We start from the raw sequence: 14,202 nt of genomic DNA, 5'->3' as shown, positions 1-14,202 counted from the left end.
GGTATACACCTTAAACAGATGCACAGTGGTATACGCCCTCAACAGACGCACTGTGGTATACATCCTTAAAAGATGCACAGTGGTATACGCCCTCAACAGATACACTGTGGTATACACCCTCAACAGATGCACTGTGGTATACTTCCTCAATAGATGCACTTTGGTATACACCCTCAACACATGCACTTTAGTATATACCCTCAACAGATGCACAGTGGCATACACCCTTGACAGATGCACTGTGGTAAACACCTTTGACAGATGCACAGTGGTACACACCTTCAACAGATACACTGTGGTATACATCCTTAAAAGATGCACAGTAGTATACACCCTCAACAGATGCACTGTGGTATACATTCTCAATAGATGCACTGTGGTATACACCCTCAACACATGCACTTAAGTATACACCCTCAACAGATGCACTGTGGTATACATCTTTGACAGATGCACTGTGGTATACACCCTCGACAGATTCACTGTGGTATACACCTTTGACAGATGCACAGTAGTATACACCCTCAACAGATGCACTGTGGTATACATCCTCAACAGATGCACTGTGGTATACACCCTCAACAGATGCACTGTGGTATACACCCTCAACAGATGCACTGTGGTATACATCTTTGACAGATGCACTGTGGTATACACCCTCGACAGATGCACTGTGGTATACATCCTCAATAGATGCACTTTGGTATACACCCTCAACACATGCACTTTAGTATACACCCTCAATGGATGCACTGTGGTATACACCTTTCACAGATGCACTGTGGTATACACCCTCAACAGATGCACTGTGGTATACACCCTCAACAGATGCACTGTGGTATACACCTTCAATAGATGCACAGTAGTATACACCCTCGACAGATGCACTGTGGTATACACCCTTGACAGATGCACTGTGGTATACATCCTTAACAGATGTACTGAGGTATACATCCTTGACACATGCACTGTGGTATACACCCTCAACAGATGCACTGTGGTATACACCCTCAACAGATGTACTGAGGTATACATCCTTGACAGATGCACTGTGGTATACACTCTTGACAGATGCACTGTTGTATACACCCTCAGCAGATGCACAATGGTATACACCTTCAACAGACGCACTGTGGTATATACCCAAAATAGATGTACTGTGGTATACAGCTGTTGTCACTGTTGTTGTTGTTGAGGATGATGATAATAATGACAAACTGTAGTTTTATGATTACAAGAATGATAAATATAATGTTGCTGTTTTATGATGACGATGATGACAATAAATGATGATGAAGGTGATGATGATGATGATGACGAAAATGAAAATTACAATGATAAAATGTAGGTTTTATGATGTCTATTACGATGACAATTGTATTGCTATTTTATGATGCTTATGAGATGATTATGATGATGATGACCTAGTCTTTTTCCCTAGATGACCAAGTTTGGAATTTTACCTACATTCCATGATTTGCAAACATTCTGATAAAGTGTCATGAAGTTGCTTACTGGTTGATAAGGACTTAGTTTTAACTTATTCAAGGGACATAACTCTTGTGTTATTTGTGTAATCTTGCCTGCATGATCTCAAGTCCATATAAAACTACTACTTAAGTGTCATGAAGAATGATCAAGAAGGGCAGTCTCAAGTGTGTTATCAATAGAAAATAGGACAATTTTCTGAAGTCAAATCTCTGCTGTAACTGGAGAAATCTTCATTTTAAAACTTGACAGTGTTCATGAGACCATCTATGTACTTTCTGTGTAAATTTCATGAAAACTGCTTCAAAAAATGGTACCAATAAAATGTAGGTACAGGAAAACATCTTAAATTACCAATTGGAGGGTGATTATGGGTTTGCGTCTTTAAAAAATTGGGTTTATCCACTGAACCCTTATCATGCTAAACATAATTGATTCTGCCTTTGCGACCAGTATCATCTTCAATGATCAGCCTGCACATCCGTGCAGTTTAATCATTTTTGGTAAGCACCCCTTTTAACAGTTAATGGCAATGTCCAAACTGAAAGATGGACAAGTTCATTTTAGAAATTTAGCAGAGTAAGGGTTAAAATGAAAATTTGAAAACAAATTCTTTCATTTTGATTAAAATACTTAATAAACCTTGGAGTATCTTTGACTCAATGAAATTTCAGTGTCTTTATTTTTTTCCTGAGCAAAAGGTGTAGTTAAAAAAATATATTAACTCTTAATGACAGATGTTTTGAACAATAATTGTTTCTTCAATTTTATTTTCAATGCACCTCTGATAAATTACCTAGTCCATTTTAATAATGTCCCATAAGTGCATGTGCAGTCTCTGTTGTTGAAACCTTTTATATATTAATAAAATTATTTATTTCTATGCTAATGCAGTATGTTGACTGACAAATTTGGACAGACAGACAGTAGCAGAATAGTGATCATAACTGCTAACCTATGAGCACATTTTGCTCAAGTGAGCTAAAATAATTATATTAGAATTAAAATTTGCTATTGAAATGGTTAAGGTTATGCCAATGTACATTATATTTGAGCCATGCCATGAGAAAACCAACATAGTGGGTTTGCAACCAGCATGGATCCAGACCTGCCTGCGCATCCGCACAGTCTGGTCAGGATCCATGCTGTTCGCTTTCAAAGTCTATTGCAATTAGAGAAACTGTTAGCGAACAGCATGGATCCTGACCAGACTGCACGGATGCGCAGGCTGGTCTGGATCCATGCTGGTCGCAAAGCTACTATGTTGGTTTTCTCATGGCGCGGCTTATATCAGTTTCGTACCACAAAAATGACACCGAGATATATCATTATACCCTAGATATTGCACCATTTCTGTTAAAACTTTTACTTGTTTATATTTCAAAAGTGGTTTCTAGCGCAATGTTTTGGTAAATTAATACATTATTTTAATGCCCAATTTAGAAGTACCTTCAATGCACATTTAAAACTAAAGATAAGAATAATGCGATTTTCACCTTATCAGAAATGCAACAGCTTCCTGAGCTGTATGTGACACTGATCATAAACTTTTAAAGATAATTGTTATAAGTAATTTATCTATTTAAAACAAATTTTCATTATAATTATCAATCTTAAATCAACACTGAGTCAGCCTTTAATTTAAACACTGAGTCAATCCTAAATCAACACTGAATTAATCAACACAAAATCAATACTTAAATCGACATTGTGCAAACAATTAATCAACTCTTAGAAAATCAACACTAAATCAAACACCGATCAAAATGTAGGTAACAAATAATCCAATTAATGTAGAAAATCCATTTTTATGTCAGATAATCCTGTAGAATGGATCAGAAAAGTTCTAACAAGAATCAATTGCTGCCACTTAACCACAAGACTGACAAAAAGAACAGTATATTGTAGTAACAGTAACACTGCCCCCCTCTAATTTGCTTTATTGGTTTTGTAGGAAGCTTAGATATCGACTCCCCCATCAACAAATATTTCCTTGCAAAAACCATCTTCACCAAGTTGTCTTTAAGTAAACCTGTCAGTCAAGATTCCATTATTGTGGGACATTTTTTAATTTGTGGATTGGTAGAACTCTCACTTCACCAATGGTTGCATGCCTGTTGTTTTCCAGGTTTTTCAACGGCAGAATCTATTTTTGTCTCACATAAATTCTAGAATTTCTATAGTATTGCATTTTACAACAAGACTAGAATGGTTAATTGTCTGGTAAAATCACTTAATTAAAAACAAAAATGATAATCAATCATTAAGAAAATATTTCTAATATCTGTTCTGCCATAATAAGGGCATGCATTGAGAGTTTTGCCAATTTCAATGACATCGCTTTTTAGTGACTGTAAATTAATTATCAGTTGTATAGTATTTTCAAGTTACATCAAAAAGCTCTCTACTGTGTTAGTCACACTGTAAAATGACACTACAAGAAAGAAGTAATTTAGCTTCAATCTTTTACCTTTATCCCTTTTAACCCTTAATATAGTAAATTTCTACAATGGACTGGTCCATCATTAAATATGGCCAGTACAAGGGTGTTTTCAATAAACAAGAGGGCCATGAAGGCCCTGTATCGCTCACCTGACCTACTGACCTAAAGATCATCAAGATCAACATTCTGACCAAGTTTCATTAAGATATGGTCATAAATGTAGCCTCTAAAGTGTTAACTAGCTTTTCCTTTGATTTGACCCGGTGACCTAGTTTTTGCCCCCACATGACCCAGATTCGAACTTGACCTAAAGATCATCAAGATTAACATTCTGATTAAGTTTCATGAAGATACAGTCATAAATCTGGCCTCTAGAGTCTTAACAAGCTTTTCCTTTGATTTGACCTAGTGACCTAGTTTTTTAACACACCTGACCCAGATTTAAACTTGACCTATAGATCATCAAGATTAACATTCTGACCAAGTTTCATTAAGATATGGTCATAAATGTGGCCTCTAAAGTGTTAACTAACTATTCCTTTTATTTGACCCCCGTGACCTAGTTTTTGACCCGACATGACCCAGATTCGAACTTGACCTAAAGACCATCAAGTTTAACATTCTGACTAAGTTTCATGAAGATATAGTCAAAAATGTGGCCTCTAGAGTGTTAACAAGCTTTTCCTTTGATATGACCTAGTGACCTAGTTTTTGACTCCATCTGACCCAGATTTGAACTTGACCTAAAGATTATCAAGATTAACATTCTGACCAAGTTTCATTAAGATATGGTCATAAACGTGGCCTCTACAGTGTTAATTAGCTTTTCCTTTGATTTGACCCGGTGACCTAGTTTTTGACCCGACATGACCCAGATTCAAAATTGCCCTAAAGATCATCAAGTTTAACATTCTGACTAAGTTTCATGAAGATATAGTCATAAATGTGGCCTCTAGAGTGTTAACAAGCTTTTCCTTTGATATGACCTAGTGACCTAGTTTCTGACCCCACCTAACCCAGATTTGAACTTGAGCTATAGATCATCAAGATTTGACCAAGTTTCATTAAGGTATGGTCATAAATGTGGCCTCTAGTGTAAACTAGCTTTTCATTTGATTTGGCTTGGTGACCTAGTTTTTTATCCTACATGACCCAGATTCAAACTGGACCTTAAGATCATCAATATTAACAATCTGACCAAGTTTCATGAAGATACAGTCATAAATGCGGCTTCAACAGTGTTAACAAGCTTTTCCTTTGATTTGACCTGGTGACCTAGTTTATGATCCCAGATAACCAAATATCGAACTCGTCCAAGATTTTATTAAGGGTAACATTCTGACCAAGTTTCATTAAGATTGGGCCAAAAATGTGACCTCTATAGTGTTAACAAGCTTTTTCTTTGATTTGACCTGGTGACCTAGTTTTTGACCCCAGATGACCCAATATCGAACTCGTCCAAGATTTTATTGAGGGTAACATCCTGACCAAGTTTCATTAAGATTGGGCCAAAATTGTGACCTCTAGAGTGTTAACAAGCTTTTCCTTTGATTTGACCTGATGACCTAGTTTTTGACCCCAGATGACTTAATATCGAACTCATCCAAGATTTTATTGAGGGTAACATTCTGACCAAGTTTAATTAAGATTGGGCCAAAAATGTGACCTCTAGAGTGTTAACAAGCTTTTCCTTTGATTTGACCTGATGACCTAGTTTTTGATCCCAGATGACCCAATATCGAACTCGTCCAAGATTTTATTGAGGGTAACATTCTGACCAAGTTTCATTAAGATTGGGTCAAAAATGTGACCTCTAGAGTGTTAACAGTCAAATTGTTGACGACGGACGGACGGACGGACGGACGGACGGACGACGACGGACGCCGGACACAGGGTGATCACTAAAGCTCACCTTTGAGCACTTCGTGCTCAGGTGAGCTAAAAATTTACAGGCTGAGTAGTTAACAGTGCAGACCCTTTATAAGTAAAAATGTACCAAAAAGCCTTCCACTGTGTTAGTCACACAGTAAAATGTGCTAGTAAAATGCACTCACAGTATACAGCTTACTCCTTACACTGGGTTAATACAGACTCACCATGCAAAAGATTTCAGAACTTATTTTCTAACTCTTAAGGACTCATTTTTTTGTCTTCCACTGTTATGTGATGTTTTACCCTAGTTTCACAAACTAAACTATTTTGTGCATTATGGTAGCAGATTCAACACTAATTCTTTTATTTTCTATCATTCCTTCATAGATTTAACAACTGTTGCAACTACAAAACTTGACAAAAATTCAGGACTTATTTTTAAATTACTGTTTTCAAGGACTTTTAAAGCAAATTTATGTGTCACTTTTAAATAAATTCAAATTTATACTTTCATGGACAATTTGGCATTTTTCAGATATTCTCAAGAATGGACATAAAATTTAAGGACTTTTCAGGATTGTGCAAAAAACAACAGTAATACTGCAAACAATACTGCAATATTATTACTTACTTTTTATAGATTAAATGTTTTGAAAATTTTGATGCTGTGATGTGCATGCCCCTTTAAAGGGGATTGCAACTGAAGAGCAAGAGAATGAAATAAGAACCACAAAAGTGAAGACATCAGCTGTGAGTATTGCAGAAAGTCAATCATCTACAGGAAGCCTAATCCACAGTGACATGCACTTTGTCTAGGATAGACTGGTCTAGGAAATATCTGATACTGTAACAAGAAAATTGATCTGTTCCTCAGATAACCAGCCACAGTCCGGCCTTATTGACTTAGAGAACAAATTCTGTTTGACAACGAAAAGAGAGCCAACATGTACTTTATACAAAACACACTGACTGAACTAAGAAAAGTCACAAATTATCAGCTATTCATCCATATTTGCTACCAGCTATCTAGTAAGCTTAGCTTTTTAATCTTCAAAAGCATGGACACAAAAATGTAAATCATCCAGGTTGGTCTTCTGAATTCACTGCAATTTTTTTCTGTAATATTTGAGATAATTATGGCAACGAAAATGATGTTACTTCTGCTGTTGATGCAAAAGATATTGATAAAAATATTATTTTGCAATTTATCACCGGTTATATAATCGAACACTGATGATTATGGAATTGATGAAGATAACTGATATCAATGATGATGATAATAACAATGATGATGACGGTAGTGATGGTGATGATGAAAATAATAACAATGATGATAATCATGATGATAATGGCAGCAACCATGATGACAACAACAATAATAATGAAGATGATGGTGAAGATAATCAAAAAGCTTATGACAATGATGATGATAATATGATGATGATGATAATAATAATGATGATGATGATGATAATGATGATGATGATGATGAAAGGAAAACAATACAAGAATATTTAAGATGCTGATGCAGGTTTCTTTTTATTTATTTTCTTTAATGTAACAGTTCTAACCTAAACTTGCTATTACTTACAGTCAATGTTTGATAACATTTGGAGGAAATCCCAGATACAGTTTTTTTTTGTGCATTTATATGATTTTATTATGTCTCTTGGCAACAGATGAAATGATGACTTTCACAGCAGATTGCATTATACATGACTTGTGATTAGTGAGGAAAACCTCTATAACAGAGATGATTGATGAGTCTAGATTTACTTATATCATAAATACAATGTGATTAATCATGGCTTCTCCCTTAACGATGCATGGGTAGAATTCAGCCTTAATGGAGATACATAAATGCAATTGGAAAATTGCTATAAACAATTCAGTCAATCCTTATTTCTCTTAAAGCTCAGCAAAATTACTGTTGCACAATATTATGAATAATCAATTTCAAAATGCAGATTCGTCATTCCATTAAATCCAGTTTGTAGTGGTACTCATAAATCCATTTCAGAGAGCCAAACACAATGTACACTTTTTGCCTTATTTTCACACTGGGGTTATAGCAATACTAAAACCTGGAGTGAATATTCCTCAGTATTATATACAGAAGAAATAGAACTGTTTGAGAAAATCGTGTTTAATTAATTTTCTATCAACTATTTTCATGACTTCCTTGTCATTCCAAAGACTTAAAATACAACTGATCATGTTAACAAGTTGACACTGTTGAAATACAGAATTATGAAAAACACTGGGTAAAATGCATTTATGAAGTCGGATAAGATAAACTGTAGGTGTGCTTAAAGGCTCATAATGCATTTGTTTATAACGTTATGGCTACATTTTTTGTTGTGAACATTTAATACAGTTGAACTTCAATGGCTCGAACTCTGATCTTTGGAACACATGTGATCGCTCTAACTCTTCACCTTGTCCCGAATTTATTCCTTCTTTATTCTATATAGTTCTATCTTGGATCGTTCGAACTTCGAAAACTTGAACTCTTGAACTCAACTGGTGGTCCCCTCGACTCGATTACAGTGATAATTATACCTACCCAGTCGAACAGACAATTTGTTGCTGAAATGGCTTGTGTTCACAAATTTTACACACCTCTGCCTGACATTTGCTAAGCTTCCCCTATAATCTGAGCGTGTGTAATTTTCACACGCTTATGTAATTAGTGTTGGTATATGACAAACAAATGAAACGAAGTGACCTACCTCCACTGCAATTCTTTAATGGGTTTTGACTAATATGAATAAAATTATTTAAAATAATTGAGCAATGTCTGTCTATTTTTTTCTGCATAAAAATGGGAGAGCTGATGTCAACTATCATACTGCTTTAGCATGGCTGAACAACTTAGTAAAGGACCCGGAAACATGGGGATAGCTAAGTCGGCTACTGGAAGTAACTATGAGATAATTTTACACAACCAAACATTGTTGCTTGAGCTGTAACTTTCACACAACCTTTTGTTGTTATGCATATTAAAGAAATAGAATTGTCTGAAAACTCCAATTTCTGAGCACAAACTTGAAACTGGCCAATGGTAAAACAGTATTCTGAGACTGGTCTTTAAACTCATTCTTAGGCCAACATTCAGGATACAAGGCAATATTGTTGATTCTGAGAACTAGTCTAAAATCCCTAAGCATCCGACTGCCTTTTTCCGAGTGCAATCTTTAAATTGGCCAATGGTAAGGCAGCATTCTGGTTTCAAAGACTGGTTTCAAAGTCAGTTATAAACTTTAGAGCAATTTTAAGGCTTGAGTTTGCCTCAATTTACTGCAAGTAATTTCAGACTGGTATCAAACATTAATGACAGGCTTGTGAGTGCCTCCATGTTTTGCTGCAAGCAATCATGAACATGCTTAGAAAATAACTATTACCTAACAGATCAAAACTTTTGAGAATACTAACACATTTACAATTTTATCAAAACATACAATAAAATAAGAAGCAACATTCTGCCGGTCAATACTCCAGCAAAGATGAGAGATGTCAATCTGTTGAGCTGACTCTTACTCTTCCAATTATGACTAATGTTATATAAAGTGGGAAGGAAAACTTTTTTCCTGACATTTGCATGGTTTCTGGGAGCAATCTATGAGTAGATTTCAGCAATAAGATGCTCCCGGAGATAATGGCATGATGATGTCTGCACCCCTGATATCATATCTACTGTGATAACAACATTATTATCAAATCCACCTGCATGCGGCTCCAGTAGAAAACTTTTAGTTACGTCACTTAGTCATTCTCGCAAAAAAAAAAAAAAAACTAGGGAGAAAAATATATACAGGGCACCTATTGTTTGTTCAACAAAATCTGTAACAGTTTTTATTTTTTGTAATTTGCAAGATCCATTTATTTTATGCTAACTAATGAAATACCGTATTCTATCAGTTAAATATTTTCATATCTCATCGCTCACACTGTGAAAATATGAAATCTATATTTTCACACTGTGAGAGATATGAGCTCCGCCCCCTCATACATTGTGTATGAATTTTAAATTATTTGCTTAATACAGGATGAAAATTATAGTCGCACTTTGTTCTTTATAATATATTTCTCGATTCAAATTATTTTACTTACAGAGAATTTCATACCGTTAGTCAGCAAAATATAAAACAAAATGGAACTTTATGTTGCATGCGTCTTTATAACGTCACAGCACGTCTGATGTCATGTCTGTTTACGCGCGTCTGTTTCCCGCGCTGAGATTAAAACAGTTGCAAAATGCTTTTCTCAACGTAATTGAGCATAAAATAAAAAGAAAATTTGTTTGATTTTCGTGAATATGGAATATATCTCACCTCGATGTGAGAAAATTTTCACATTTTCACTCGCGCTACGCGCTCGTGAAAATATTTGAATTTTTCTCACTTCTCAGTGAGATATATTCCATATTCACTCAAAACAAACAAATATCCTCTATATATTATATGGGTTTATATATATATATACATACCCATTATTCAAAAGCTTCCATGGGTGGTCATTGGAACTTTTGAATCTACAATTATGTAAGATTTTTTAATTATGAAATTCCAGCCCATGAAAATTTTCATTTCTTTCTTTTTCTTTTTTTTTTTTTTTTGAAACATTTCCAAATTTTTACATGTAATTGTTGTTTCAACAGAGCTGTATAGTAATGATTAATCAATAAATTAGAATTAAAAAGATATTATTTGTGTCCAAAATGGCTGAAATTTACACTTGAAAATACCCTATTAATTTTTTTTGATAAATAAAAATCTAATCAAGAAGTGGTTTAAGTTTTAAAAGTTCCTCTTAAAATTACCATCCTTGGTGTTCTTTAACCTTTATCATGCTGAACATGATTTATTCTGTCTTTGCGACCAGTGTAGATCATGATCAGCCTGCACATCCATGCAGTCTGATGATGATCAGCACTGTTCGCCATTCAATCAGTATATTTTTGGTAAGCATCCCGTTTAACAGTTAATGGTACTGTCCAAATTGAAAAATGGACAAGTTCATTATAGAAATTCAGCAGGGTATGGGTTAACCTTTAGCCTGTTTACAGCAAATGATTTTGTCTTTGCGACCAGAGTAGACCAAAATCAGCCTGCATGTCCGTGCAGATATATCATGGTCTTCACTGTTCACTATTCAGGCAATTTTCAGTGAAAACCCCTTTGAATAATAAGTGGTGCTGCCCAAACTGAATGAATTGGACCAGTCCATTTCAGAATATTAGCAGGGTAAAGGTTTAAAATGACATATAAAATGAATGAAATGGTCTTTATATTTAAGAGGAAATAAACCAAAAATCTTGTTACCAAAAAGATGGATCAGACATTAATTTACTTCCATTATTTGTGATCCACTGAAAAATTTGCAACATGCCTAAGACACAAGATTTACATTGCATGTTTCCTCCAAATTGCAAAAAAATTATTTTACACAAAATAAGTTCTTGGTAGTTTTTATTTTAAAAAGGTATGTAAAATCTACCTATTGCATCAGTACCACAGTAAATTATTTATACTGAAGAGAAGGAATTTAGAAATATCAATTTGAGCCGTGCCATGAGAAAACCAACATAGTCGCTTTGCGACCAGCATGGATCCAGACCAGCCTGCGTATCCGCGCAGTCTGGTCAGGGTCCATGCTGTTCTCTTTCAAAGTCTAATGCAATTAGAGAAACCGTTAGCGAACAGCATGGATCCTGACCAGACTGCGCGGATTCTCAGGCTGGTCTGGATCCATGCTAGTCGCAAAGCTACTATGTTGGTTTTCTCATGGCGCAGCTCATTCAAAGAATAATTTCAATTAGTACTGATTTTTGATTGTTTATAAACTTTGCTGTTAAGTAAATCTGAAGGAAATTTTCTTAAGACAATGAATTCAACTTTTGCAAAGTGTTCTTCACACTTCATTATTATATCATTATTTAGAATTTAACCTTTTAAAAGCCTGCTGGTGGCAACCAGTGCAGACCAAGATCAGTCTGCACGGATCATGGTCTGTACTGTTTTCTATTCAGGCAGTAAATTGTAAGTGAACAGCACTTTGAATAATAATTGGTATGGCCCAAATTGAATGATGGACCATGCCAGTCCATTGTAGAAATTTAGCAGACTAAATGTCTACATGACATCAACTATCATTTCAAGGAAAAAAGGTATGATGTAGGGCGGACATTCTGATATATATTTAGAAAGATAATTTTCTAAAAATAAACTGAAATTTGAATATACTATCAAAAGAAACTGAAGTGCATTTTAAGTAATTTATTATGTTATTTTAGCACACTGTATCAGTAAAAGATGTCTAATATTTTGTTTATTACGGGTGCAGTCCATTTTTTCTTAAAGAATTTGATATTTGCAATGAATGCATGCATTGTATGTTTTACAAATTATATCAAATAATTTCATATTTTCATATCTTGATAATATTTTTGTAACTGCCAACTGCAGATTCTGACATATATTTATAGCTCATTCCTGTATTTTTTCTATCTAACCAAGGGAGATAATTAGTACTTGGTGGTAAATTTTACAGATTCCAGCTTTGTCTCCCCTGCATCAGCTTTTATTGCAAAGAAACAATTAGTGACTATAAAAATAAAATTCTGACTTTTTATAGGTTCTGGTTTTTATTTCCTTAACTGTTCCGCTAAGTCTTGTTCACTCTTGATTTAGCATTTTATTTTAGGTTTGATTACACTAGAGTTTTAGTTTTACTATTATTTGCAAACAGTGTGACTTTCGAAATATAAAACAATCACAATTATATCAAGCAGTGTTATTTCTCACAATGTACATAGCTACAAGGTCACATTCTGTAAAAAGGTTTAATATTACCACTAACTTTAAAATTACGCTATTAAAAAAAGAGAAGAGATGAAACCTAGTCTACAGTACTGCATTCATGCCTTTATCAGAAAATCAGAAAAATAAACTTACATGGAGCATTTGAAGCATTCCCCGTGAAACTGTTTACGCTTCCCTCCCCTTGCTGACACCGAGATCCTGTTTTCATCCCGTAGCGGGAAACCACATCCACTGCACATATCCACAGAAATTGGCTCAGATTTTCTGGAGCTTCGTAAAATCACTGACTTCCGCAACGATGCTGGTGACAGTTTGTCGGCGATTTTCTTACGACAAAGTGTCGGTGACAAGCTATTATATCTTTGTAATATCGTTTGCTTTCCATTTTTACGACTCGGTGCAGGTGAGCTAGATAATGACTGGGTGTCTAAACTTTTTCTCACGTTACAAGTTTCCGGCGAGGAATCACTAGAATCATATACCCTGTTTCTCTGTGAGGCGTCATAGCTTGCAACTCGCTCAACTTTTGGAGACCCATTGCTGTTTCTTAAAGGAGAGTCGAAACTATGAAGCTGTTCCAATTTGATAGTCGAGAAATTCTGTATATCGGCTGGAGTGGTAACGGGTCGAGGCAGACGTCGTATATTGCGTCGTTCAACCAGTGGCGACTGTGGAAGGGACACTTTCTTAAGACTGACAGAGCCATTGTCTTCTAGGTAAACATCACCTGAAAAACAAAAACATTCCTTGAGACAGGGACAAAACAATCTTGAATGCATTAAATAAGACATAAGTTTGAACAAAAATTATCTAATTACAAAAAAACTTCAAATGTAGTAATAAATTTTTTTCTTGAATCAGCTTCAACTTCTATGTGATGTGTGCCGTGCCAAAGAATCATATTCTATAAAAATATAACTTAATCTATTAATCAAAAACTCACCTGCTGGCAGCAACATAACAACTGACTTGATTAGGAACTTACCATTTGTTACAGTGAGAGAAAGTTAATCAATTTATTGAATCTTTTTCCGTATTAACCCAATATTGATGTGGCAAGTGGTACCTATCAAAGTTTATCAATTTCCAATGAGAAACATACAAATTGTCTAAATGTTCATATTAACACCATTACACTATTCGATAAGAATGGACTGATTGGTGTATGTATGTTTTGGGTTAAGGTTTAGGAGTATATCACCAAAACACAGAAATATTTCATAAACGAACAACATCGTTACCAATATTTTACCTGACCATTACATGTTCTGCCTTACTGTCCCGTACTAAAAATATTCTGAACAAGTTGTCCCCCTTTAAAAATGAATGCCATTTGTAAAGAAATAAAAATAAACAATTGCTGAAAACTGTGCTCCACCTAGTTATGTGAAATTTCAACACTCGCACGCTATTGCAAATACATCAAAACAAACATGTGTAACAGTTCCTTGAAAATGGTGAGTTTTTAAAGGCGTTTGACTGCCCGGAAGTGGGGGCCTCTTTAGACAGTCCTTTTTCGGAATTCAATGCTTATATCAGTATACTGACACTTGTTTTATAGAGTAATATACACGC

The 14,202-nt window shown here is 35.0% G+C and overlaps 1 protein-coding gene across 5 annotated transcripts in view; it reads right to left on the bottom strand.

Moving 5' to 3' along the window:
* Positions 1-14,202, bottom strand: part of LOC123527464 (rap1 GTPase-activating protein 1-like) — a 183,582-nt gene that overhangs the window by 156,437 nt on the left and 12,943 nt on the right. For all 5 annotated transcript variants that reach the window (XM_053523397.1, XM_053523394.1, XM_053523395.1 and 2 more), the window contains one exon: positions 12,760-13,354. In XM_053523397.1, coding sequence (XP_053379372.1) covers positions 12,760-13,354 — 595 coding nt within the window. The remainder of the gene's footprint in view (positions 1-12,759; positions 13,355-14,202) is intronic.

This window comes from Mercenaria mercenaria, chromosome 14, assembly GCF_021730395.1.
Source record: "Mercenaria mercenaria strain notata chromosome 14, MADL_Memer_1, whole genome shotgun sequence".
NCBI lineage: Eukaryota > Metazoa > Mollusca > Bivalvia > Venerida > Veneridae > Mercenaria > Mercenaria mercenaria.
The sequence above is the reverse complement of the archived record's forward strand: the minus strand, read 5'-3'. Positions and strand labels throughout refer to the sequence as shown.